Genomic DNA, 27,539 nt, shown 5'->3' on the forward strand with positions numbered 1-27,539 from the left:
TGATTAGATGAGTGAATCTCTTTTGCATGTCGGCAATGGTTTCCCCTTGCTCCATGAAAAAGAGATCAAACTCTTGCGTTAGTGTATTGATTCTAGCCAATTTGACATCGTTCGTCCCCTCATGGGCAATTTGAAGTGAATCCCACATGGCCTTAGCAGTAGGACAATGGGATACACGATAGTATTCGTCTACCCCTAATGAGGAGATTAGGATATTTTTGGCTTTCCAATCATAGTTGTATTTCTTTTCATCATCATCGGTCCATTGTGCTTCAGGCTTAGGCACTATTTCATTATTCTCATTGGTCATAGTTATTTCAATTGGACCATTGAGAATAACATTCCATATTTTTCTATCTATGGAATTTATGTGCACCCGCATACAGTCTTTCCAATAACTATAATTTTCACCATTGAAAACGGGAGCTCTATTATAAGCCCCTTTAGGTTCGTTAGCCATTTTCTATCAAAGTTATATTTTGAAGCACGGAGTGAACCGGAGCTCCTGATACCACTTGTTAGACTATGGCACGGATCTAAAAGGGGGGGTTGAATAGATCCCAATTGAAAACTTGAGTCGGCGCTACCAATTTAAAAGAAAAATTGGTTTTAAAAATTGTTTTAGGTGCGGAAGCGACCGAGGAAAGTTTAGTCTAAAAACGAACCGTTATTGGAAAACCGGATATGCGTTAAGCTAATGGATAAGAGATAAAACGAGATACAATTCACTACACTAGTTGCACAATCAATGATAGAGTTCACTTACTAGCAAGCCTAGTTCCAATGAACCAAAATACCAAATCAAAACTCAGTGCAAACTTAAGGCAACTTTGGCTTAGGCAATTTTACAAACACTTGGTGTGCATAAACACTCCAAGTGATATTTGAGTTGAGTAAGTAAGTCAATTTATCCTAGTACAATATGTTATTGTACTTAGTATTCCAACAGCAGTTTTAATCACTTACTCAACTTATATCAACGTTTGGTAAAAAATCGCTTAAACTAAAATCACTTAAATTTTAAGCTGAAAAACAGATTATGCAGAAAGTTAAAGGAGACAGAGATTTGGTGAGGCAGTTCCCCCGCCGTCCTCGCTTCGGGGTACGTCTGCCCTCAATTCTAAAATTAGAATTGAGATGATTTAATTAAATATCACCTGTGAACTTTAACCGTTTATACAAGGATTGCAAAGCAAGTAAACACAGAATTTTCAATGTGTTGAGTGATGCTTCCTATCCTTGCTCCTTGATTCAAGATGAATCAAGACCTTCGATCGTTGTTGCTAGACCTCCGATTCCAGCCCCTTTGTTGAAGAATCTTTCATTCTTCAAGCCCTCGGCCCGGCTGATCTCAAATACAACGAGTCGAACCCGAATCCTTCACTTCAATGCCTCCGAATCCGCTACTAGACTGACGAAGACTTCCTCTTCTCAATCACCTTCGCTCGGCTGAATATTAATGAAGCGATTCGACCAAAAACCCCCAAACGCAAACCGGTATTGGAGGATAAAACCCTAATGGTTTTATTCAAGAAAGAACCTGCCAAGACTTCAACTCGAACCCGATTCTTCAATCGCAACTTCGAACCTTATCACTTTCAATCTATCACGAATCACATCAAAAGTTGTTGTGTGCAGTTGATGTATTGTGGACTGTTGAAGATGAAGATGATGAATCTTTGACACCTTTTTCACTCTTTCTTGTTTCCTTGAACACTTGAACTCAAAAATAGCAAATGTTAGCTAATAGAAGTGTTTTGACTTCTATATATAGTAACAGACAAAACCAAACAAACATAACAGAAATTTAAACTTTGAAATAACTCAAAAAACTGAGTTTGCGCGCGAACGGTCGACCATAGGTCGGCGTGTGCTGACCCGTGGGGCATGCGTCGACCCTATGCGTCGACCCAAACCTTTCATGCGCTGACCCGTGGATAGCATCATTATGCCATGCGCCGACGTGTGGTCGACTCAAGGGGTTTATGCGCCGACCCGTGAGCTATGCGCCGACCCTATGCGTCGACGCACGCAACTTTGCGCTGACCCCCTCCAGTTTAGGCAGAGCTTTGCGCTGACCCGTGAGCTTTGAGCTGACCCCTATGGTCGACTCAAAGCCTTTAAATCTGCAAAAAAATGTGATTAGTGATTTTTTATGTATTTAGTCATGATCACACTTGGTCTACATGTTTTTAATGATTATAGTATATTTAGAATAACGTAGAAAAGGATATGGTGGGTAATGTGTTGCATTTGTTAGTAAACGTGCATGATGGTCTTTTGTCATCATCGAAACTTGATGTCGTATGTTGTATGACACTTTGTCTTTACATGTCGCTTCTTCTGTTTGGGAGAGTCCAATATTCTTTCGAATTCTTCCAAAGTCGGGGCCAACTGGAAATCTCTAAAGAGGAAACTTATGAGTGGTGGATCATAAAATTGAGCTAGTGCGATAATGGTGTCCTTTTGTACTGGTACGGACAACAAGTGTAAAATCTTCCCATATCTGAGTGTGAATGCGTCTTGATGGATATTAGTCAACCCATATTTGAATGCAATGAACCCCTTCACACATGGTACTTTGGCTTTGATTTGGAATGTTTTCCTCTTTCCTAGCTCCATTTGTTCTTGAATGCTTAATTAATTGAAAATTTTGAAATTCCCTGAAAATAAAAACTATGTAAATGATTTTGTTATGCTCATAATGAATGAAATATGATGTTTGTGCAATGACAGGGATCCAAGTTTCACATATATCACAAGGTTCAACTTATACGACGGTTCTATGTCCTTTACCCCACACACAAAGGATGGCTCATAGGGTTGTCCGTTTTCATGACAAGAACTTAGAGTCATGGGCCGAGTTCAGTCTTCCATCGCAATAATGGGCTAGCCACATCGAAATGGAAGTTCTGAATTAGTCTACTCTAAGTGGGATCCTCGTATTGTTCAAACAGGGTGTAGACCCTTCGGTTCAATACTACACGATCGTCAATCATGAAGACAGACTTCAATTTAAGATGAGGTTCCTAGAGTCATAGACCAGGTTCAAAGTTTCCTCGCAATAATGGGCTAGCCATATTATGATGGAAATTCCGAACAGATCTACTCTAGGTGGAGTCTTTGTATTGTCCTAACGAGGTGTATACCCCTCGGTTCAATACTACACAACTTCGGGTTCTAAGTTCTTCGCAAAACTTGGGTACGGAGCTTATCTCACAACATGTGCCAAACACCATAGATCACCCAACTTAATAGTAGAATAAATTACATAGTATAAATAATACATCAGGAGATATAGAAGAAAATAATGAAAAAACGGTAATTTAACATTCATCACAAATTGAACTAAGTTAGGCTTGACTCTCTCTAGCTTGGAGCTAAGTATGTCCCCAGCAGAGTCGCCATCTGTCGCATCTCGAAAAATATTATCCCTCGCGATGGTCGCGGAAAAAATTAGTTCGAATAGAGTCGCCATCGAACTTTATTTATTCCAATAAAGGAATAGGAAAATATCGATAAAACCTTTAAAATAATAGAATAATGATCGTCGCAACCATATTCGGGTTCAAGAGTCGATTGTGCAAGGGGAAGGTATTAGCACCCCTCACGTCCGTTGTACTTAACGGGAACCTTTTAGTCTAATTTGCGATTTGAATGTTGTTTGTTTTCTTCAAATGATAAAGATCGATAATAGAGATGGATGGAAACCTCAGAAGGGGGAAAATGGAGGTTTTTTATTAGTGTGCTCGCCATGATCTCGTAATCTCGTGCCTACGTATCCTTATGGTGCAATAAGGAGGTCAGAGCATTCGTAGTTCGGGGAACTACGATTGGTTGGTGTTTTTTATGAACCATTGTTTAGATCGCGTTCTAAAGGCTAAACATTGGTTTGTCTACTCTCGGCGGAGGCTTAAGCACTAGTTTGTTGTGCGCATTAGAAAGGATTAATAATGTTCTTTTTTAAAAGAGTTTTGGTCACGCGGGGGTGACAAGTTGAATTAATATGTTAGATGTTTTGTTTGATTGGTTTTGATCGCGCGGGGCGAGAAATTAGTTTTAATGTGTTAAGATGTTTTTTGAAGGAAACGACGAAAAATTGAGCAATGTGGTTTACACCAATCAGTCAATTCTTTCGAGGAATAATAAGGCGAACACCTTCTACTCCTTTTTTGGTTTAAACTAATATCGAAAGTTTGTTTGCAGAATTTTGAATATGCACGGTAGTGAGGCGTGCGCCTCCCACTTGCTTATTCTAGAAATAATGAGGCGTGCGCCACCTATTCCTTTATCCAAATTTATTTAATGTGTTTTAATCGGAGGTTAATAACTTGAGCACTATGGCGAGCGCCAATCATTCGATTACTAAAGAGATGGTGAGGCGAATGTCTCCCATCCTTTTATCATCCGAAATTTAATTATAAAAATAAGATCTTTAGGTATTGTAGTTGGTTTGAACAAATAATTTAAGTTTGTGAGATTGCAAGAATTTATATTTGATATAGGAAAATGATTTCGAATTCGTATGATTAAGGTTTTAATTGGATGACAAAACTTGAGCAATGTGATGTGCGCCAATCGTTCGAGTACTTGAGAAATAGTGTAGCGAACACTTACTATACCCTTTTCATCTAATGTTTATAAAAGAAATATATTTTTAAGTATCGCACTAATTTAGGAGGATGATTTGTATTTGTAAATTCTTTTAGGGTTTTAATTGAATGACGAAGATTTGAGCAATGTGCCGAACGTCAATCATTCGAATAATCGAGAGATAGAGAAGCGAACGCTTACTATTCTCCTTTTCATTCAAAGATCAATTACTAAAATAACGTTTTTAGAATTTATAATTAGCTTGGGGAAGTGATTTTAATTTTATGGAGTTTTAGGGTTTTAATTGAATGACGAAAATTCGAACAATATGGCGAACGCCAATTATTCGAATAATCGAGAGACAGTGAAACGGATGCCTACTATTCTCCTTGTTTTGATATGTTTTGAGAAAAAAAATATTAATTAAACACGGTGAATTTGAATTTATTAGAATTGATATGTTTTGAGAAAAAATATTTGGTGTTGGACTGATGTTTGAATTGATGTTTGTAGATAAATTGTTTTTTTAATTAGTGAATAAATCATCTACTCGATTAGTAAAAATCAAATATGTCTCATTGTAAGAAAGCCCAAGAGCAAGCTACGTGAGGTCGACGACGATGCTTGAAAGCAATCGACTTACAAGGGTATTCGGGAAATGGGCTCGACATTGAGTCGAGAAGTAAGTGGTTTAGTGCGATTATAATGCTTGGATTAACTATCAACCGTACAACCTTGAAGAACATAATATTTAAATAATTGATGCGAATAAATTAGACTAGCAAATGCGATATAAATAAATCCTACGAACAAATGGCCACTAGGATAAGTTGAATAACAACAATTAAAAAATTAAAATGATTATTTACACAAACAATTTAAATAAACCTTAATTACTTAGTCAGATATTAATTAATTATGTAACCCAAAATATCTACCTAAATAGCATAAAAACAGTAAGTCATATATAATAATAAAAAGCAAAGCAGTTTTTTTTACAGGAAATGGGCTTTCCTCAGGCCCAATTAAGATACACAAAAAAAATCCCCCATCAGAAAATGGGGGTGTTAAGATCAAAGGAGACGCATTGGGCCCAAACTGGAAGCCCACCTCCGGAAATGGCTTCCCATGATCCACATGAAGGAAGCTGACTTTAAAAAAACTTTAAACCAAAACCGTACGATCCTAAGACCTGGCTTGGTCAACGCCCAAACCAAAGACCCTGATGTGTTGGAACACCGTAATGTCGTGGATCCGCGCGCACGTTACGAAAATCCTAGTCACAGACCTTGTGACAAGTGTCCCAACGGGGGAGACACTTGTCACCACCGCATGGCCACAACCCTAAGACTAAAGCCAGCAAAGAGGAACCCTAACCTCATTTATTTCAAATCGTTCTCTCTCTAAAACCTCTCTCTAACTCTCAGAGCGAATATGCGCTCTACAACTTCTTCAATCTCCTCGGCGAACCTACCGGAGAAGACGGCGGTTGCCAGCCAACGACGGCGGCGCCACCTTCTTCTCTGGTGAACCTTCAACCAAACCACCGAAACCTAAACACTAAACCCCCCTATTTTTGGCCGGGGAACACGAATTCGGCCTTACTTTACCCTAAAAACCCTTCAAATGACTGAATCGGAACTTATCCTTATCAACCAAACAAAACTCAGACAAAAATCAAAGGCTTTCAGCCAACGCGACGAAATTAAAATGGATAAAGAGGAAGCTTTAAAAAAGAGAAACGAAGCAAAGGTATTCGACGCTACGGCAAGGGTCTCTTGGCGCGGTTATGTTGGTCTCGTTCGGAGATAAATCGTCGGTGACACTTCCTCCTTCATCCTCAAGATAAGTTTCCTCTTTCTAGCTTTGATTCACTCTCCTCTTCCTATTTCTACTGCGTTTCTGGGTCTAAGTTCGTTTAGTTTAGAGTTTCAGTAAGAAACTCTAGCTTAAACCTGGAAATCCTTGAGCTTTAGTGAAAATGGTTCTTAGGGATTTTTTAGCAGAGTTACAGTTGTCCCTCGTTTCAACCTTGGCAACTCTATTTATAGGGTCCTTCTGAAATTCTCCAATCATGAGCTGGCGAATCTAAGACGTATCTTTCCGTTAGGGATAAAAATTCCTTTTTGGATTTCGTGGGGACCAATTCGTTAGAGGTAGTCCGCTGGAAGAAATTCGCCAATTTGTCTGTAGTGTTTTATTTTGATACTTGTGGTCCCATGTGATTAGGAAATGCTTGGTTTACCGCATTTATTTTTATGTGATGCCTCAATTATTTTCTTCCTATTATGATGAACCGATATGCCTTGCCGTGTAACATGTTGTTGGCCTCATGTTTCGTTTTCTCTTTATTTCCCTTGCGTGCTCCTCTTTTAGCTTTGTGGTTGATCTGTTATCGGTTGCGACTCAAAAATGCATTATGACCTTGCTATTTCCAACTCATTCTTGTTCTTCTCACGTTTTGCCTTTCACGCAGGTTGTACCATATAATTGCCTAGACAGTCATGGCATTTGAGATCGGATTTTGAAGTGTGTCTCCTCTGATGACTTAACACAATGGAGCTTTGAAGATATACTTGAGATGGGGACTTTGGCCTGTATCCTCCTAGAGCGACCGGAAAAGATGAGTGCAAGGAGTTTCCATGGTTATATAATATGTTGTTTCAAATTTAAACAATTGATTTCTGACATGTAATTGCGCCTTTTGGACTATAAGCTTAGGATTTCTGTTAATGCAAATTGCAATATAATATTTTTATCAACATGATTCCACACTATTGTGCACATGAGATAAGACGTCCTTATAACTGAATAATGAATCCAACCGTCTTTATTACAAAGTCCATGGGAAATGGTTCCATTTGCTTTCCTTGGGGAATTTTAACATTTTACCATAGGCTCCTACGAAAATTCCCCAGTCAGGACCAAAACGCACATGCCTTAGGCCCTCCAACGTTATCTTCCTTGGATATTAGCCAACGTCAATTAAAAAAAAACATCCTCTTAATACAAATGCCATCATGAAATGTAATGCACCCACCTTAGAATTTAAACAAAAAGGCTTTAAACAACAAACACAAAAATCTACTTAATACAAATGCCGTCATGAAATGTAATGCACCCACCTTAGAATTTAAACAAAAAGGCTTTAAACAACAAACACAAAAATCCACTTAATACAAATGCCCGTGATGAAATGTAATGCACCTCACCTTAGAATTTAAACAAAAAAGGCTTTAAACAACAAACACAAAAATATGCCTTTAGGTGAGACGCAAGCTCTTAAGACAACTTCAAACAAACGTGAACCAACATCATGAATTTTGGTGATATGCCTCACAATTAGTGGATTACTAACAAACCACCGATGTGTCTCTTCAATTAACAACGACCGAACAAATCTTAATGATGATTAAACCATTTCTAAACAAGTATACACCATTTTAGTGACTTATTTGGTCTCTGAAAGCCCTAAAATAATCCAGACAAAAATTGGGGTATGACAATTTGGTCATAGATCCCCCTTTTTAGGTTCTTGATTTGCTCACAAGCTCGTCCATGGTTGAACTGCTCGCGCAAGAAGCTTCGGTGAATCTTTTCTCTCTCTAGTTGTTCCTTAGCTAGGAGGTCCTTACACTCCTTGAGATTGGTCGTTAGCTCTAAAATATGGACTTCGTAATCCTCCCTCGCTTCTTTCTTCATAGCATTTGACCTCTCGACAGTTTTCTCAAGGTCCATGATAATGCGGAACGCTTGATCCAACCTGTTGTTGCATAAGTCTAGATTAGAATTATCTCCTTTTAGAGCTCCACCAAACCAAATTATTTTTCCTTCGTCTATCTGGAGCCTCTTCTTGCTATCCTCGAACTTTTCACAAACTTGCTTACCCGTATCTTCCAAGACGTAGTTATGTTCCTTGGCACGATTTAGTTGGACTCGTAATTGAGTGTTCTCCAACTCAAGCTCTTTGATTTGGTTGTAAGCTTGTCCATGTCCGCTTGTAGGATAGGCTCGGGATCAGGCATCAATGGGAATGAAGAAGGGTCAAACAGAAATGGCATCTTAACAGCCCTAGCCCTCTCTTTTACCAACACAAAGTAGGGTTCGTTGGCTAGGATGTTTTTCTTACCCCATTCTTGGTCAATACGGACTATGTTTTTCCAAGCTTTTCATACTCTATTCACATTTGAATCGAGCGGATCCACAGTATTGACGATAAAAAGAATGAAGTCTCTTTCCTCGAGAGGACTCAACATGGTGTACCCCAATTGTATTTCGAGTATAAAAGGGTTGTAGTTGATGCAACCTTGTGTTACTATTAAGGGTACGTTTTGGAACCCTACACATCTTGCAATGACTTCTTTCGTATCACATTCTCCCGTGTACCACAAAATTGAAGTGGCAGAGAGAGATGCGAACTTTTAAGGCAATGTCAAATTGTTTTGAGCAAAGGGCCCACTTTAAGGAATGTGGGCCCTCATCCACAAATGTAACAGAGGAGCACAACAGAGGAAAGTACCTCCCTTCTTATTATGCCTTGTATGAAAGGTGTGATAGAAGTCGGCAAGTAGGAAAGGCATTGGATTCTTTGCTAAAAAGACTTCAACTTCTAAGTGATCTAAAAACTTATCCATATTCGAGAAGAGAACAATTCAATGAATCAGGAGTGCCAAGGTTGCATTGCAGAAGTCAAGTCTTTCTTCTTTTAACATTTCTTAATCATGGGCTTTGAGGAATTTTTCGGTTAAACCTATGAAGGGTCTTTGTTACCCCAATTGGCCACTAGCTTGTTGGCTTTGATACCCAAGGAGAGTGAGAACTCGGTTAAACATAAAACTTCCTCCCATTTAGGAAAAGGGTTATATTCTTTGATTGATCATTTGAGGAGTCACTCAATGTCTTCCAAGGTTGGAGATATTTGGAAGTCGGGGAAAGTGAAGCACCTTAAGGGGATGTCATAGTATTGGGCCATTGACTCTAAACTTGTTCCCCTTGAGGGTTGTCACCATTGAGCTGAGGACCTTCAATCAGCTGATGCCAGGACTCTTGAATCGGAAAGTAAAAGTGCTTTTCCTTGTTAAAGTATCCATGATTGTGTTGGTAAAAGGTCTTGTAATTTTATGTTTGAACAAACGAAAATCTTTAAGAGCTTTGCTTATTATTTTGATGATGAGTGTATCTATGAATGAATGTTTTTTTTATTTTCACATAACTTAGGCATGGGTTCAAGGTTTTAGACCACTGTGACAAAGCATGGAGTTTAATAATGACTACTAAGAAAACCAAGGTTCTCTGTTTGTAGGATCTAGGGATTTTGGAAAATTGGGTGTAAGACACTTCCCTTAGAGTCATGGACTCCCTTGACTGTCAGTCGCTTATGTCAATTTACTTGCCAGACGACTGCTTCATCAAAGTCATCTACTCTAAGTGAGATCTTTGTATCAACCCTTACGAGGAAGGAACCTCAGTGGCCTGTACTACTTGAACATCGGTCTAAGTTATCCATGGTTAAAGGTTCTACAAAAGGGGTCTTAGGGTCACTGACTCTAGTAAAGGAAAGGATGCTTACGCCAAAAGCACGACAATCAATCCCCTTAAGAGAATCTACCACTAAGTGAGCTTCTCGAATGACCCTAACGAGGAAGACAACTCGCAGACCAATACGACTCAACCTCTCTTACTAAAGTAAACTCTCAGAATCGGGTAAGAGTATTTCACACAAGGTTTTCTTTGCAATCATTATTTCTTCCAAAATTTCTTCGTCACGGGACCAAGGATTCGAGTCAACAGAAAAACAAAGAAAGATATGTACATTTTAGCGACAAAAAGAAATATATACACAGAAAAAATAAATGACAGATAAATCTCCACGTACGTAAAAAGAGAAACAACACAAACTAGGCTAGACTCACTTAGAGAAAACATGTCCCCAACAGAGTCGCCAGTTGTCGCCACCGGGGTTTCGAGATAGCGAGTGAACTGGACTGACTAAACAAAAAGATCAGAAGATTCTCCACCAGATTTTATTTGTGTGCCTCCATCGGAGAAGGCGAGGGGAAACTATCGATAAAACCCTCATAAAGATAGGCGCACGGGAAGTGCCAAGAAAAAGGACAAGGAATTGGTCACACAACTGATATTTGGGTTCGAGATTCGGTTATGCGAGGGGAAGGTATTACCACCCCTCACGTCCATGGTATTCCATGGGAACCATTTGGGTTGTTTTATGTACATGGGGATTTATCTATCATTGTTTTATTTTTCAAAAGAATATGTGTCAAAGATAGAGGTTTTATTATTATAGTGTTCGCCAAGGATTGTGGCCCTTGTGCCTACGTATCACTCACTTGGGGATGAGGAATCAGAGCTCCGTAGTTTAGAGTAGAAAATGTTTGTGTGTTGATTGAGTTTACCTTTGAGAAAAGGGTTTTCGGGGTGGTGCCCTAAGGCACAAAAAAATAGGTTTGATGGGTTGTGTTAATTTTACCTTAAACAAGGGTTTATGAAAAGAGTTTGTGATTAGATTGCGCTAAAGTATATGGACGGAGGTGAATATTCTAGACAACAAGCCAAACATCTTGCGTCCAAAATAATCATAATATGGGTAAGAATGATACATTCTCACTCATTCTCCACAACTAAAGGCTCGTGGCGCATAATACTAATCGTAGTTATTAAGTATTTTGAGTTTGATTAAGAAAAAATTCGTTTGACGTTGAATCAAGGGTTTGTTTATTTGATTATTAAATTTGGCTAATGCAACATGAATGCAAAGTAACCGACAAGAAACTAAAGGAGTTCATTGTAAGGTAGTCCAAGAGAAAGCCTTGTGTGTATAAAAGTGACATATGCTAAACAAAGGATAATGGTCTTACAAATATGTCCCCCTAAGATGGTGCCATGATGCCATTCTTACAATCAGAATGTAAGTACGGATGAAACCCAACGTTTGAAACAAAGTGTCATAAAAGATTAAAGGAAAGACCTCCAAGCAAAGGTCCTAAGATGAGATCCTCTAAATCCAAGTGATTAAGTGCCATGACTTATTTTTGGTCTTTTAATTTTATCATGTTTTTGTTGTTTTTAATGTATGATAACAATAAACATAAATGACAATAATAAAGATACGGGATTAGTTTGTGCAATCGATATGATGATGAGTACTTAAATGTAAATGATATAATAAGTAAATAAAAATGAATAATAACAATAACATTAACAATAACAAAGGTTAGTAATAATCAAAGTTAACAAAGTTAAAGTTAGGGTTATGAACAAGTGGACAACTTTTGAAGATTATCTCTTTTTAGGTCAACAGATTCAAAATATGGTGCATCAAGGGATAACTTATCACTGATGCAAAATAAGGAATATGATCAATGGATCAACTTACCCTAGATTTACAACAATAAAAGTTGTTCAACCTCACGTCCATCTATCAATAGATTGACAAAAAGAAAACCATACTAGGATCGAACCCCTGACCATGGTGTCATGAGGGAATCCATCCCCTCACCCACCGAGCCAATGGCCTAGTTGTGATATAAAAACACGCTCACAAAAATAAATAAGAAAACAATAAATAAATGGACTTCGCGCTCGCCTCAACCAATCAGAACATGACAACCAATATTTTCAAATTCAAAAAGCCGCGCACGACTTCGTCTTCTTCCCCGAACCATCTCAAAATCAAACTTCAAAAATAAGAGTTTTTAACCAGATTTAAGGACCAAGACATGGTTTATGATCATAAACAAAGTGTTCTCCCCACTCAAGAGCCATTGATTGGCTCTGAGTGGGGAGTTTTGGATCACAAAAATGAAGAACACAGTTGACCTATAAATGAAATTAAACTTTTGAAACTAAACAATCAAAGCTAAAAGGTTAGGGGAAATGTAAGTGGGATGATTTTGAAGGTATTGGGAACTTGTTTCAAAGATGGGGATGAGTATTTCTACCTGATTAGAGTTTGCTAAGGTGAGTGTTCCGACGACTGAGCCCAGGTCAATTGAATCCCAGGGAAGGGTGTTTGAGTGTTTCGGAAGTTTAAATGATAAATGTGAAGTGTTTCTTGGCAGAGTTTGGGGGTTGAAAAGCTCTAAAACAGAAAACTCGAAGTTATGTTATTGGAGGTTTGAGGGAGAAAGTCAGAATGTGATATGAGCCTCTTTCATCGTAGCTTGGAATTTGGACACCTTCGCCCCTTTATAGGGAAGGTGTCTAATGGTTTGGGGGGGGGGGGGGGGGGACTTGAAGGTTTGGACAGAAATCACATGTGAGTGGGAGGGTGGTCGGAGTTGACTTGGGGGAAATGAAACGACTATGTTCCGACCTTTCTTGCAGCTCAGACAAGTTAGTTTTTATCCTTTGCATTGATTTGGAACCAACGAAGGCACTAAGATGGTCTGCTGCAGGATATGATTTTTGCTACTTTGGGAAAATTATGATTTTGCACATGGGGTCGGGTTTTGCTTTGTGACGAGTTTTGGCATGCATGATGACCTTTATTCACAGCTTAATACCATTTGTGAATTGTTTGTGGTGTTGGTGTAAGCCCTAGAGGCCAATACTTTTGGTACTTGTATCAAATTATTTATTAATAATAAAAGGCATTTTCTTTATTATGGTTGATTAATAAAGTCCCTGGATTAGATAGTTCGTTTGATGTATTAAGTGTGACTTAATCATGAGAGCACATTAAAAATAAGGACACTATTCTTAAAGTATCCGTAGTCGAGCTTTAGTGTGAAGTGGGATAACATTAAAGCATTAAGACTATTATGCTTGTAGACTGATGATCACATCTCATGGATCATGGATAAAGAGCTATCAAGTCTTAAACATAGGTATGAATATTAGGAGTAATATTTATACCGGATTGACCCGCTATGAGAATACTATATAGAAAGTTATGCAAAGTGTCATAAGTTATTCATGGTGATAATAGTGTATACCACTCTTCGACCTGAAACCACTATGGATCCTAGATGTAGAGTCAAGTGCTTTATTGCTGATCCAACATTGTCCGTAACTGGATAACCATAAAGACAGTTGATGGGTACTCCACAAAGCATGCTGAGGGACATGAGTGTCCTAGATGGAATTTGCCCATCCTGCGTAACAGGATAAATGTCTATGGGCCCAATATTGAACTGGACAAGGCTGACACGGTCTATACCTTGTGTTCAATATAGACATAAGGGCAAAGGGGTAATTATACACATAATTATTATCACAGGAGGTTTTGTCAGATCACATGACATTTTCGTGTCGTGGGTAGCAGTGATGTGTTGCTAGATACCGCTCACTGTTTATTATGTTAAATGCGTGATTTAATATAATTGTCAACGTCGCGAAAACCTACAGGGTCACACACAAAGAACGGATTGATGAGAGATAGAGCAACTAAGGAACATCGTAAGGTACAGTGTACTTAAGTAGAATACGAAGTATGGTAAGGTACCAAATACTTAAGTGATTTTGGCATATTATGAGATATGGGCCAGAATACACTTAAGTGGGCTTTTTGGCTTGAAGCCCATACAAGTGGTTCTATAAATAGAACTCTTGTGTAGAAGCATTGTATGGGAATACAACACAACTGAAGAGTTGGAATTTCGTATCTCTCTTTCTCTCACTCAAAGCCTTCATTCATAACAGCTAGCACTGCGATTGAAGGAATCCGTTCGTGTGGACTGAGTAGAGACGTTGTCATCGTTCAACGTTCGTGATCGCTCCGTGGATTTGTATCCAAGGTTTTGATCGTTACAAGAGATCTGCACCAAAGGTTTGAATCGCCACAAGAGGTAACGATTCTATCACAGATCATGCCCATTCGTAAGGATCATTAAATGGAGAAATTTTTAAATTCCGCTGCGCCTTGGATGGTAATTCTCCTTCATGTGGATCAAAGAGACCTAAAGAAATGTGTTAGAGGTCTTGGTATGCTAACTTTCAAATTCTGACTTGACTTGGTCTGATGTGCCGATCAGGTTGAACACCCATGTTTGGACCAAGGCCAAATGAAATTGGCTAATGCATTTTGTCTAAATTTTGGGACATTTGTTCCTTACCATGATTGAATTAAAAAAGAACCGGGTCAAAAGGGCTTGTGGTTTGGAAATTGCAACATGTCAAAATAGTGGTCATGACATGACTTTAGAGCATGGTAGGCATGTTAGACCAGCTTGGCCAATAGCAAAATTGAACCCCTTCCTCAATGAATTAGGTCTTTGAACTTGAAACAAAGTTGGAGAGAATGTTATTTAGGACATTTGACTCAAAGTGGAATTTAAAAAGCTTGAAAAATGAAGAAGTTGTGGTCTTTGGAACTTCCCATAGGCCATTCTTGCCAAAATGTGACCAACCAACATGACCTAGTTTTAGGGGTTTTGTGATTCCTTTCTTTTCAAGCCACAATGATGGATGTTTTGAGTTCAAATGAACATATCATGATGGAAAATGAAGTTTGGGCCTTTGTGGAATGATTTTAGGTCAAATTGGTGAGTGGATCAAGTCATGGAAAGTTGAAAAATCAAGTATGAATGGTTCATTGTGATTGTAATGGTCATGGACATGGTGTTGAATGATTGGTAGGATGATTGGATGGCAAAAAATGATCAAGTTAAATGATCAAGAAGTCCCCAAATTAGGGTTTCTTGATCCATAATTTTCATCAAGAACCAAGTCAAGATGCATTAGGGTTTAAGTTATAGGGATCAAATTGAGATGTTTAAAGGTCATGGGGCATGAACAAACTTTGTATTTGAGGGGTCCTTAATGGCATGGTCAAGATCCATGGTGAATCATGACTTGTACAAGTCAAAAGGAGGTTCAAGAGTTAGGGTTTGATCATTGGGTGACCAGATGAATCTTGAAGCTTCTTCAAAGGGGACTCACCACCCAAATTGGACTTGGGGAGTGAGTGATATGTCTTGAGTTATCCTCCAAGCTTTGTGGGATACTTGAGGATGAGATTAGGATTAAGGTGGCTTAGGTACACCTCAACATGACCAGAGAATCTTGTGGCTTTGTAGATGAATCTCATGCCTTGGGCTTTATGGTTTAAGAAGATGATATGTGGTAGGGAAAATTTGAGGGTATGACACCTACCAACCTTTGGATAGTCATGATTGGCAAATCTTTAACTTATTCTATTACAACCACCATAGGATCGAATTTTCAATCAAGCTAATTAATTTTTTTTTTCCACAATTCTTCGAGCTTCAATTGTATCTCCATGAGATTTCATTTGATTTACCAAATCACTGAGTCTAATAAAGTAAGCATTCAAACTTTTATTTTCTTTCATCTTTTCATTCTTAAAATTTCATTTTAGAGACATATGTTTGGTTGTTCTCACCTTTGAATCTCCTTTAAAGTCTTGTTGTAGAGTTTATCATGCTTCTTTGGTTATGTTTACTATCATAATTTTTGGAAAATGGTATTTGAGACTATATTTGAATCATCCCAAGTACTTTAACATCTATGATTTTTTCTTCTTTAATTCTTTACTTTGTGTTGTGATGCGTTCTGCTGCGGGTGTTGGTTCTTCATACCCTTGTTTGACAAACTCCAAGAAATTCAAAGATATGAACAAAATCTCCAATTTTACTACCCAAAAAACATAATTTTTTACTTCAAATAAAGGAACTTGGACATTGATATAGATAAAGCTAATGTTTGTTGAGACATTAGTTTAGGAAGCAATGACTCTTCCCCTTTAATCTCCTAGAACTCTTCTATTTTACTTTCTTTTCTTCGAGAATCTGAAGCTCTCATACCACACTAGGTGGTATTCTAATACAAGTCTAAACTCACATTAGCGTAGGTACATCCTTCTACGATACTCTTGATAGATGTTTCTAATACAAATATTTATTGATATAGCACATTACATTAGTCAACAAAAATATATGCATGATTTTATTTGGTCAATCCAAAATTTGATACTTATAAAATGATATTTTTTAATTCATACAAACAAATATTCGATACTTCATTATAAAATTTAGGTTGTTTAACCACCTCTTCCTCTATATCTTCTAAAACACTATCAGAAAAGCATAACCTATTACTTTAAGGAAAATAGAGGAAGGCAAAAAAAAAAGTAAATGAACAAAGTTCGGCTAGCTAAAGGAAAATAACTTATTGAACACTACTATGAAAATGATTTTTCTACAATGAGAACATACATAATACCAAACTATTCCTCATATTAATAACATAAGCAGTCGAAGTTTTGGTACTATCATCCATTTGGATCCACATCAATAGTTTAAAGTTTGAGACATTTCGGTATATAAAACACTTTTTGCTACTCAGTACGTAGTTACAATTATTCCATGTTTTCACCACTAAAAAAAACTAAATAAGTAGTTTGGTATAACAGATAAAAACACATTGTTTATTCATAAATAATCCATAAAATTATCAAATAACTACTTTAGGAGGTCGATCAGCGTTGCTTCCTATTCCAAGACAAATCAGATGGATTTCCAGGTTGCCTGCAAAGACATAAATGGATTTTAAATAGACAGAAAAATTTGCAAAACAGAATGAAGTTTTATGGTGTAATGCAATAGGTGATTTGTACCTTGGCTTCACAAAATACCCAATGGTAAAAAACAATGACAAAAATAAACATACTCCTCCAACTGTGAGAAATAGTATGCCAATCAAGTCATTCTTCCCACCAATCCAGGTAGCAGTTGACAACACCAGCTTCTTCTTCCCATTAAAACTGTAGGTGTTGTACTGATTTTGAATCGTCACGTTGATGATATCACCTTCATTCAGATCCACCTCTATTCTTCCATATAGCTTCCTAAATGTTGGCAGGGCAGCGGTTCTCGTCCAGACGATAAGATCCTCCTGCTCGCTCAACTGCTCAATCAAATATTTCATAGCTTAAGCATCCAAATACAAAGTCTTTAAAGGTTCAAAGGCTTAATTAAAATAATTTACAAGTCTAGAAGGATTTAATCAAACCATCACTAATCAATAGGTGCTTACCGGTATGGATGTATTAAGACGAGCACCACCGATTACCAAACTATTCTGAAAGTTTTGGGGAAAAACATCTTTTCTAAATTTGTGCTCTATGTTACCGGTATGGTCTATGAAGAAGGCTGAAGTGAAGCCTTGTCTTGGTTCTTTGTGAATCTTGATTTGTAGCATGATATCATCCTTAGAACAAATGTTAAATAATGTGACTTTTGACCATGATTCCTTGAGGCTTAGCTTGCACAATTGAGTCAACTGTCATTTTGAGATGCCTTGAACATGAGAAGCACTTTGCAAAAAGAATGAACCAATTTGAAGCATTATATCAAAAGTTATGCCATTTTGAATTTCCATGCACACTTTGTGATCAAATGACCATAACTCCTCAACCATTCATCATATGGACATGAATTAGGACTTTTTGGAAAGGGGAGACAAAGATCTACAACTTTCATGTTCACCAAAAATCCATTTGAAACTTCTTTGATATTGAAAAGTCAAGTTGAAAGTGGATTAAAAACTTGCCAAATTTGGAAACTTTGAATTATAGGTCATTTTCCATTTTTAATAACTTTTGCCATGACCTTTGAATCTTCAAGATGGGTGTCTAGAATGATGAATAGACCCCATTTGAACATGATTGAGGTGTCTCAACTCATTTCCCCACCTCAAAGCCCTCAGTTGACTACACAGTTGACTTTTGGTCCTCAAATGACCTTGAAATGTCTTGATCAACTTGAGCCTCTACCACTTGGTAAAATTGCTTCAAAATGAAACCCTAGCTCATGTAAACTCCTTATAATAGTCATGTGATCCTCATCCCAATAAAATACCTCATCTTTTTGAGAAACCCTAATTGGAAGAACTGCATTGATTAGGGTTGACCAAGGGCCACAACCCTAATCCAAAGGAACTTGAGGATGAACTTTGAAACCTTGATGATGATAGAACCATGATGATGGTGATATATCCTTGCAGATAAGATGATTCTCAAGACCTTTGAAGAATCAAGAAACCCTAATTGGAGCCCATACCCTCAGATGGTTGATGATCAATTCATAGAGACCCTCAGACTTGAATCACCTAACTTCCCTATCTTTTGAAAAGACTTTGGAGGATGACCTTCTCATTTTCATATGAAATGCAAAATGCAATGCCTAATGCCCTAAAACATCAAATGCAATGCCCCAAACTAGTCTCAAGAAGAGGAGGGCAAATTTTGAGGTGTTACAGCTGCCCCTATTCAATCCACTATGAACCTGTCGATATGAACAGCCTCGGCTTTCAGATGATCAGGGTAAAGAGTGGTTGAATACCAAGAACAAACGAACAATTTTCACTCCACTGGAAATTTTCTCTTTGCTATTTTTTTGCTTTTCTTGTCACAAGTGCTCATGCCTCGTGAATAACTATGACGTTAATTTATATTTGTGACATGATTTTCATCTTTGTGGCGTGAAAATCACGTTGCGAACAACTCTTTTTTTCTGTAGTGATTGAAAATAAAGTTAAAAAAGGGAGAAAAAACTAGAAGGTTGAGAGAGACTAAGAGGCATTACACTTGATGTTTCTTCTTGTAGGTGCCGAGTCAATAGTTGCAGGAGTTGTTGTGCTTGAAGAAGCCGTTTCTTGATGCATTTCAATCTTTTTGATCTCAATGATGGAAGCTAAAAAATGAGGAAAAAAGTAGAACAAATCAGCATATAATATACATTGTGGACCTTAAACTCTTTTATAAAATAAATACAAATTATAAAACAAAATCAAAGCAAAAAAGGAAATGATAGTGGCAACATGAATTTGTGTAAACTCTAAATATAGTTTTGGCTGATATAAGTGGCACATTATGATTCTATCAAACTCTAACTGACAACACAAAGAACTATACAAAGAATATACTTCAACTATTTTTCACTACATACACAAATTGGAAAACTATCACATTACACACACTTGACAAAAGAACCTTCACAAGTCAATCATCACTTTCCTTCATAACATCCACTCAATTTAACTCTAAATAAATGCACGGGGTTCATTAAAAAAAGTTATAACATAGAAGAAAAATTGGTGACTGAAAATTAAGTAAAAAAGAGAGACATATGAGGAGGCATTATTACACTTGATATTTCTTCTGGTAAGTGTGGACTCAGAGGATGGATGAGTTATTGTGCTTGAAGAAGCCACATTTTGATGATTGAATTTTTTTCTTGAAATTTGTGTGAAGTGGAATGCTTTGATGTAAAATTGAAATTGAGTGAGGTTTTTTAAAAAGGAAGGGTACCTTTTCTCGTACATGTCTCTGTTGATTCACTTGATGTGTTTGATACGAGGTCCCTAGAGCATCACCATCATCACACCCCCTAAAGATTTCTTGTAATTCTACGTAGTCTTGGGTCTATATTAATGCGTTTCCGCAATTGAGTTTTTCGCCCATGTTGTTGTAGTTGTTGGAGCACAAGGTTGAAGATGAATATGAAGATGGAAAAAGAGAGAGTAATGAGAGAAAAAGGTTATAACAAACTCTCAAAATGGTGGAAGAAAATTGTGTTGCTATATTCTATTAAAAAACAATTACAATAGTTTCTTAAATACACAACTCAAACCGTCATGTAAGCAAAATAACAAATGCTAAAACTCAAAAGCTAAGTTAGGTTTTGAGTAGGCAACTTCTAAGTTGCGCTGAGTAAGATTTCTGAAACATGTACCTTCTGAACACTACACCTTTTGAAACAGCTTCTAACTACTGCTTCTGACTGACAAACTCAGAATCTTCTAACTCATACAATATTCTGAATAATTAATTACTTCTAACATCATCCCTTAATTCATATTCAACTAATTAAAATCTACAACACCAATTTCATCCCTCAAGTGGACAAAATGTTCATTCTTGATAGCTTTAGTCAAAATATCTACAAGTTAAAGAGATTGTTTTTCATAGTAACTGAGAAACCTTTCTCAATGAGTTGACCTACACTCATTAGATTGCTCTTCATGCCAGGAACATATCAAACTTCCTTGATCAGATTTTTTTTACCATTCTCCACCTTGACTTTGAAATTTCCCATACCTTAAATGTTGAGGTATTTATCATTAACATATTTGATATTTGTCCTCTTTCTAGAGTCAAAATTAACCATCCATTATTTGTTCCAGTTAGGTGATTTAAGCAGCCAGTGTACATAAACCACCAGTCTACCAAATATGCACCATCAGATTTAGAAGCCATCAATAACACAGGTTCATCATCATAATCTCCTCTGGCTATGTTTGCTTCTTCTGATTTCCTTTCCTTGTTTGAACAACAGTCAGCAGTAAAGTGGCCAAACTTTTTACAACAGTAACATTAAACCTTCTTCTTATCAAATTTCTCCTTTCCCTTATGATGTTTCTTCTCATCATAATTGAAGGCTTCTTACTTTTTAAAACCACCACCATGTTGCTTCTTTCCCTCTGACCAAGACTGCTTCTCACTCTTCTTCCCAAAAGACGCCTTAAGAACTTGTTTTACCTCTCTTTCAAAGGTTCTCTTAGTCAAACGAAACTCTTGTGCCACTAGACTGCTCTGTAGCTCTTCAATCCTCATGGTGCTTAGGTCTTTAGAATGTTAAATTGCTACAATAATTTAATCAAATTGAGGATTAAGAGATCTTAGTACCTTCTAAAATTAAGGACAAAGTCTATCCATAGAATTTTATCTCACTGGTGATCAGAATCACTCTAGAAATGTAATTAGGTATCTTCTCATTGTCCTTCATGTTGATATTCTCATACTGTTTACATAGAGAATGAAGCTTCACCTTCTTCACTGATGCATCACTGTCGTATCACCATACCAGTGTGTCCTACGCAACCTTCACCATAGTTGAATCAATAATTTTCTCAAACACTTTCGCATCGACAAACTGATGGGTGTAGACCAATGCCTTTTGATCTTTCTTACTCGTTTCTCTTTGCATGTTTATCTATGCTTCCGTCATAGCCGTCGCAACCAGAACATAACCGTCGTTGACGAGATCAAGAGTATATTGAGCGCCAAACAAGACACACATCTCAATGACCACTGATTCCAATTCTTTCCATCAAACACGAGAGACTTTGTATTCTAACTACCATTTTCCCCGTTCATCTTCAATTTATGCACTGAAACTCACACAGATCTCACCAAACACCTATGCTTCCTTGTGAATCTTCTCCGTGAATCAAACCAGACTTTAGTACCACTTATTGATGCACAAGGTTGAAGATATAGATGAAGATGGAAGAAGAGAGAGAAGAGAGAGAAAACAGTTAAAACAAACTCTCAAAATGGTGAAGAAACTTTTGTTGCTATATTCTATTGAAAATTGATTACAAGAGTTTCTTAAATACACAACTTAAACTGCCATGTAAGAAAAAGAACAAATGCTAAAACTCAAGAGTTATGTGAGGTTCTGAGTAGGCAACTTCTAAGCTACACTGAGTAAGGCTTCTAAAACATGTAGCTTCTGAACACTACACCTTCTGAAATAGCTTCTAACTATTACTTCTGACTAACAGTCTCTAAAACTTCTGACTAATACAAGATTCTGAATAATAAATTACATCTAACAACCATTGAAGGAAGTAGGGAAGAAGATGATGAAAGTCAACAGAGTCTCCAACGTTCCTATCTTACCATTGAATTAGTTAATTTTATGGACCAATGAAATATAGAGAACAAAATTAAGATAAAAGAAATATAATATAAAATTTATTGATTTTTTATTAGAAAAATTAATAGTAAAACATAAGACATAAGATATATGTATTTAAAAAAATTGATATCATAAAAAAATAATTTAAATCACAATTTCATTAAAATCAACTAAAAGTTCAATATTATAAAAAGGAAAACAAAAAATATTTCATAACATCAAAATAGTTTTTTAATATGATAAATAAAAATATATCATTTCATAACAATTGAAGAAAATATTTATACTTGACCAAAGGTTCATTTTAGCCAAATAACACAAAATTATTTTAATTAAATCTAATATATAATTTTTTTAATTGTTTGTCTTTTATTTTTTAAATTTGCTTTATTTTTATTTAAGAGGATTAATTTTCGTTAAAACTAAAAATATTTTCTTTAATCTTTTATATTTGATATATTTTAAGAATTTGACTCATAATATAAATGTATCTTAAGAAACAAAATAAAAGAATAGTTCAAAAATAATAAAAAAGACAATTATAACCTTCATTTAAAATTAATTAGTTAATTACACACACACACATATATATATATATATATATATATATATATATATATATATATATTATATATATATATATATATTATTAGTATGTTTTTCAACTAAAATTATTCTATTTCAATTTATTACCTATATACGTATAAATAAAACAAACATAAGAGAAATGCATCAAATATTTATAGAGATTCGGCCTAACCACTTACCGTACTGTTTTTCCTAAGAATTCATTCTTGAGAATTTTTACTATAGTTGTGAGGTTTTCATGGGTTATGGCCATGAAACTTCTTACAAACAGAAAAGATTTTATACGTGTTGTCCTCCAAACTAAACATAAGATTTTACATCAAGATAATCTCGTAACTTTTACACCAGACACAACTCTCAAACCAAACATAGATTTTGACGGATCATCTCATAAACCAAATGAGAGCTTTTACACCAGGTAAATCTCTCTAACAAAACAAAGATTTTTTTGAAAAATATCGCAAACTAAATGAGTTCTTTTATTTGCTAAGACCATAAACCAAAAAATGGCTTCCACAAAAAATATAAAACAATGCCCCAAATACCAGAACACAGAAAAAACACCTCATTGGTATTTTCCATTCTTAAAACACTAAGGCATTGTTTAAGAGTTTATAAATGAGGGGGAGAGAGGGCTTCAAAGATCCTTTTTTTTAAATATAGAGAAATTTTTAATATTTTTTATAGAATTTTTTTTTGTATAGAATGATAAAATAATGCTTATCGCTAATATATTTTTAATTTTTGAAATACCATAACAACAAAAATTATATTTGAACAATTTGTCGAAACCTCTCATCCATTACAATTTTTTAGTTCCCTCAATTTAGGGAGATTTTGGTTTTTGAATAAAAATAAATCCCCCAAAATCCTCCCCACCTAAATCCTTCTATTCTTTTCACTTAATCCTTCCCTTTTTTCAAAGCCCTCCATTTTCTTCCCCTTCAAACTCCCAAACAGAGTCTAAGACAATTTAGTGAAAAGAAAGAAATGAGAAGGAAGATAGTAGAAATTCAAAAAGTATATCAAAATATGTTTTCTTATATGTTTTGAAAGTGAGCATGAGTCCTTTATTTATAGATGAAAATCTAACTCAAAAAGGAAAATTATCCATGAGATTTTTAATACTCCTAATTGATTATGCATTAGGTCTTATCGATTATGTGCTTCATAAAAATGACAACCTTAATTCCCCAAAAGGATTCAACACTTCATTTGTGACTTGATTTCTTTTATTTGACGAGGCTTGATAAATCTTATTGATAGACGCCGCCATTAGAGAGACTACTTAACTGATCACTATCAAAGATTCCATCGAACACTACTTGACATTAGGTTTTGTCTTTAGCTTTAATATCTTGATCTATAAAGCATAACAACTTGATCATTTGGATCAACTTCGAACGGAGACTTCACATCACATTGTTGTCATCATCAAAACCATTAAGGTCAATTGATTGTTGCAAATGTTATACATGCAAGAACATAGGTCCATATTCTCCCCATATTTGATGATGATAACACATCTTTCAAGGTGGTAGACAAACAAAGAAATAAATGTAGAGGCTTGGAGTGGTTAAACTCCCCTGAAAAATATTAAGAGTATATCATACTTCCTTTAAGAGTATACTTCTCCCTCTTTATCATTATCAAAAAGATAAGAAAGTTAATAGGTATGGGAACAAAACTAAACACATATCATATAGAATCAAAAGTAAGAAAATAAATAGGGATTCAATTACCAAAACATATCATCTTTATTTAAACGGGGAACATTACAAAAGGAAGGGTGCAACATGCATAAGGTAACGGAACTAGAGCTAAAGCTATGAAAAAAGCATTAGTCGTTATATTTAAGTATTACTTTGAACTTTGAATCAAGTCTCTTAGACATACTTTCATCTACATGCATATCTCAGTTCCTTAGAATACATTGTTTTGGGAGCAGGGGAGAGGAGAAGATTATTAATTTTAGGATATAACTTATTATCTCACTAAAAAGAAAAACTCTACTATACTACTAGTCTACTAATTATCATACATCACATTTCAATCTTGTTTATTTATAACTGCTTTAGGAGCTGACTCAAGCTTGCTTCCTATTCCAAGACAAATGAGATGGATTTCCAAGTTGCCTACAAAGACATAAATGAATTTTAAGTAGACAGAAAAATTTGCATAACAGAATGAAGTTTGATGGTGTAATGCAATAGGTGATTTGTACCTTGGCTTCACAAAATACCCAATGGTAAAAAACAATGACAAAAATAAACATACTCCTCCAACTGTGAGAAATAGTATGCCAATCAAGTCATTCTTCCCACCAATCCAGGTAGCAGTTGACAGCACCAGCTTCTTCTTCCCATTAAAACTGTAGGTGTTGTACTGATTTTGAATTGTTACGTTGATGATATCACCTTCATTCAGATCCACCTCTATTCTTCCATATAATTTCCTAAATGTTGGCAGGGCAGGGGTTCTCATCCAGACAATAAGATCCTCCTGCTCACTCAACTGCTCAATCAAATATTTCACAAGTCATTTCTAAATGTACAATATGAATACTAATATCAATAAAAAGCAGTTAAAACATTACTAACAATTTCTTAACAAAAAAGCATGTGAATAGGTAATCAAAGGCTTAACTAAGAGTGAACTGATCAAACAATACTAATCAGATAGCTAATATATAGGTGCTTACTGGTATGGATGCATTAAGATGAGCACCACCAATTACCGAACTGTTCTGAAAGTTTTGGGGAAAAACATCTTTTCCAAATTTGTGCTCTATGTCACTCTTCCAAGCGATGCCACTCTTGTTCACCATCAAAATCGTTCTGTTGACAGAGAAGCTGTATGTGTCGTTGAACAAACTCCATGCTACAAGACCACAGGGTACAATTTCCCTACCATCGACAAAATCTTCATGCTTACAAGAACTAACTGACTTCGCGTCCTTAAGATTCCTCAACTGCGCATTGCTTCGGCTTTCAACATACCTAAGATATAGAAAATAACTGATTATAAAAATATAATAAATCATACATAATGGATCAATTATTACAAATATATAAAGGGTGAAAATGCCTACAGATTACATTTATTACAGTGCAGTATTATCAACATGTTCGAAAGTTTAGGGGAAAAACATTACACGTCCTTAAGATTCCTACCCAATTTCGCTTCTTACACTTGTGAATAACCAATATTATGTTTATATCCTATATCTTACACTCGTGACTAATCAATTTTACACAGAAAATGGAGTTATTATTAAGATTATCTAATGATCTATTTACTCGACCCATTCATCACAGTAACACCACCTGATGTCCTTCTAATTTCAGAACTCCATACAAAGGAAGTTAGTTTTAAATTAGGTTCTTGCGTACCGTTTATTCACGTAAAATCTTTCTAGATGATAATATATGAAAATTGGTGCATCCATGTCCTTGGGCACCTTCAATGTTATGTTGCAGGTTTTATCTGTAGTAGGATTCCGGATGTAGGCTATCCTGTCTGAAATATTACTCAAGCAAACGGACTCGTAGCCATACACAATTTCAACAACCTGATAGACACAAGAAAAAATTAGAGTAATAGTTATCTAGCATTAAATGTATCGGTAAGTGTAAGCATAAATTGATTCAGTTATAACACACAAGCTTACCTTTCTTGAAGCCATTAGTGAAGCAATTCCAAATGAAATGAACACAGCACTAATAAGAAAATATCCTAAAATTATCTGCAAGGAAGGAGAACACTTAAGTTAAATATAAATAATAACGATTTATATTTAATCACATATATGAATTCAAAAAAGATATACCACTCGAGGCGTAAGAATAAGCCTTTGTGCAGGAACTTCTTGCTGCATAAATTTGTAGTCTATACAAAATATCAAAGAGATCCCATGTGAGTTCACACGAAAATAAATGCAGCAATTATCACTCAAAAAATTACAGGAAATATTTCATCATAATGAATTTCAATTGTGTAGCAGCAAATTCCACAAATATCAAACATGAACATATAACACATAGTTGAACTATCCATTTTTCAAACCATATATAGCATGGACATCATGATTCATCTCAGTTGACAAATAGAAATAGAAAAACAAGAAAACCATTGTATCCAACTCTCACTGCCAATACAGATATGCACAATAGAGAACTAAACAAACAGCTACTTTTATGCAAGTATTGTTATTACTATTCACTACATATACGCGGGGAAAGTATCACATTACATGTTGATTCATAAAAGAAAATCGAAAAAATAGAAGGATGAAGAGGCATTACATGTGGTTCTTCTTGTAGGTCTGGAGTCAGAGGAACCAGGAGCTGCTGTGCTTGTAGAAGCCATTTTCCGGTGTTTTTCAATCTCAGTGGTTGAAGCAAAAAAGGGAGAAAAGAACTAGAAAAATGAGTGCTTACAACTCTCCAATTGGTCAATAAATAACCGATATGCACCTCAAGCACTTTGTAAAATAAATACAAACTACAAATAAAATTAAAGCAAAAACAGGAGTATACCATCTGCTTACAACTCTCCATTCTTAGCAAGTAATGGATGCAGCCAAAAAACAAGAAGAATATATTAATCACATGCAACCTCCTCCAACGCTCAACCAACTTGGAAGCATAGAGAAAATAGGAAGAAGAGGGAAAT

At 36.0% G+C, this 27,539-nt stretch overlaps 1 protein-coding gene and 1 long non-coding RNA gene across 2 annotated transcripts; one reads left to right on the plus strand and one right to left on the minus strand.

Annotated features, from left to right (window-relative positions):
* The first annotated feature begins 5,517 nt into the window (after nt 1-5,517).
* LOC127135635 (uncharacterized) lies at nt 5,518-7,355 on the plus strand. Its single transcript, XR_007808633.1, has 2 exons — nt 5,518-6,442; nt 7,070-7,355. It is a non-coding gene; the product is annotated as an uncharacterized LOC127135635 (long non-coding RNA).
* A 17,248-nt stretch (nt 7,356-24,603) lies between these two features.
* LOC127135697 (ALA-interacting subunit 1) lies at nt 24,604-27,326 on the minus strand. The gene is made up of 7 exons (XM_051062368.1): nt 27,170-27,326; nt 26,695-26,753; nt 26,536-26,610; nt 26,258-26,436; nt 25,567-25,864; nt 25,090-25,379; nt 24,604-25,000 (listed from the first exon to the last, which is right to left on the minus strand). Exons 1-7 carry the CDS (start codon nt 27,231-27,233, stop codon nt 24,952-24,954), a joined length of 1,014 nt encoding a protein of 337 aa, XP_050918325.1. The 5' UTR covers nt 27,234-27,326; the 3' UTR covers nt 24,604-24,951.
* Nucleotides 27,327-27,539: the final 213 nt, after the last annotated feature.

This window comes from Lathyrus oleraceus, chromosome 1, assembly GCF_024323335.1.
Source record: "Lathyrus oleraceus cultivar Zhongwan6 chromosome 1, CAAS_Psat_ZW6_1.0, whole genome shotgun sequence".
In the NCBI taxonomy this organism is placed as follows: Eukaryota; Viridiplantae; Streptophyta; class Magnoliopsida; order Fabales; family Fabaceae; genus Lathyrus; species Lathyrus oleraceus.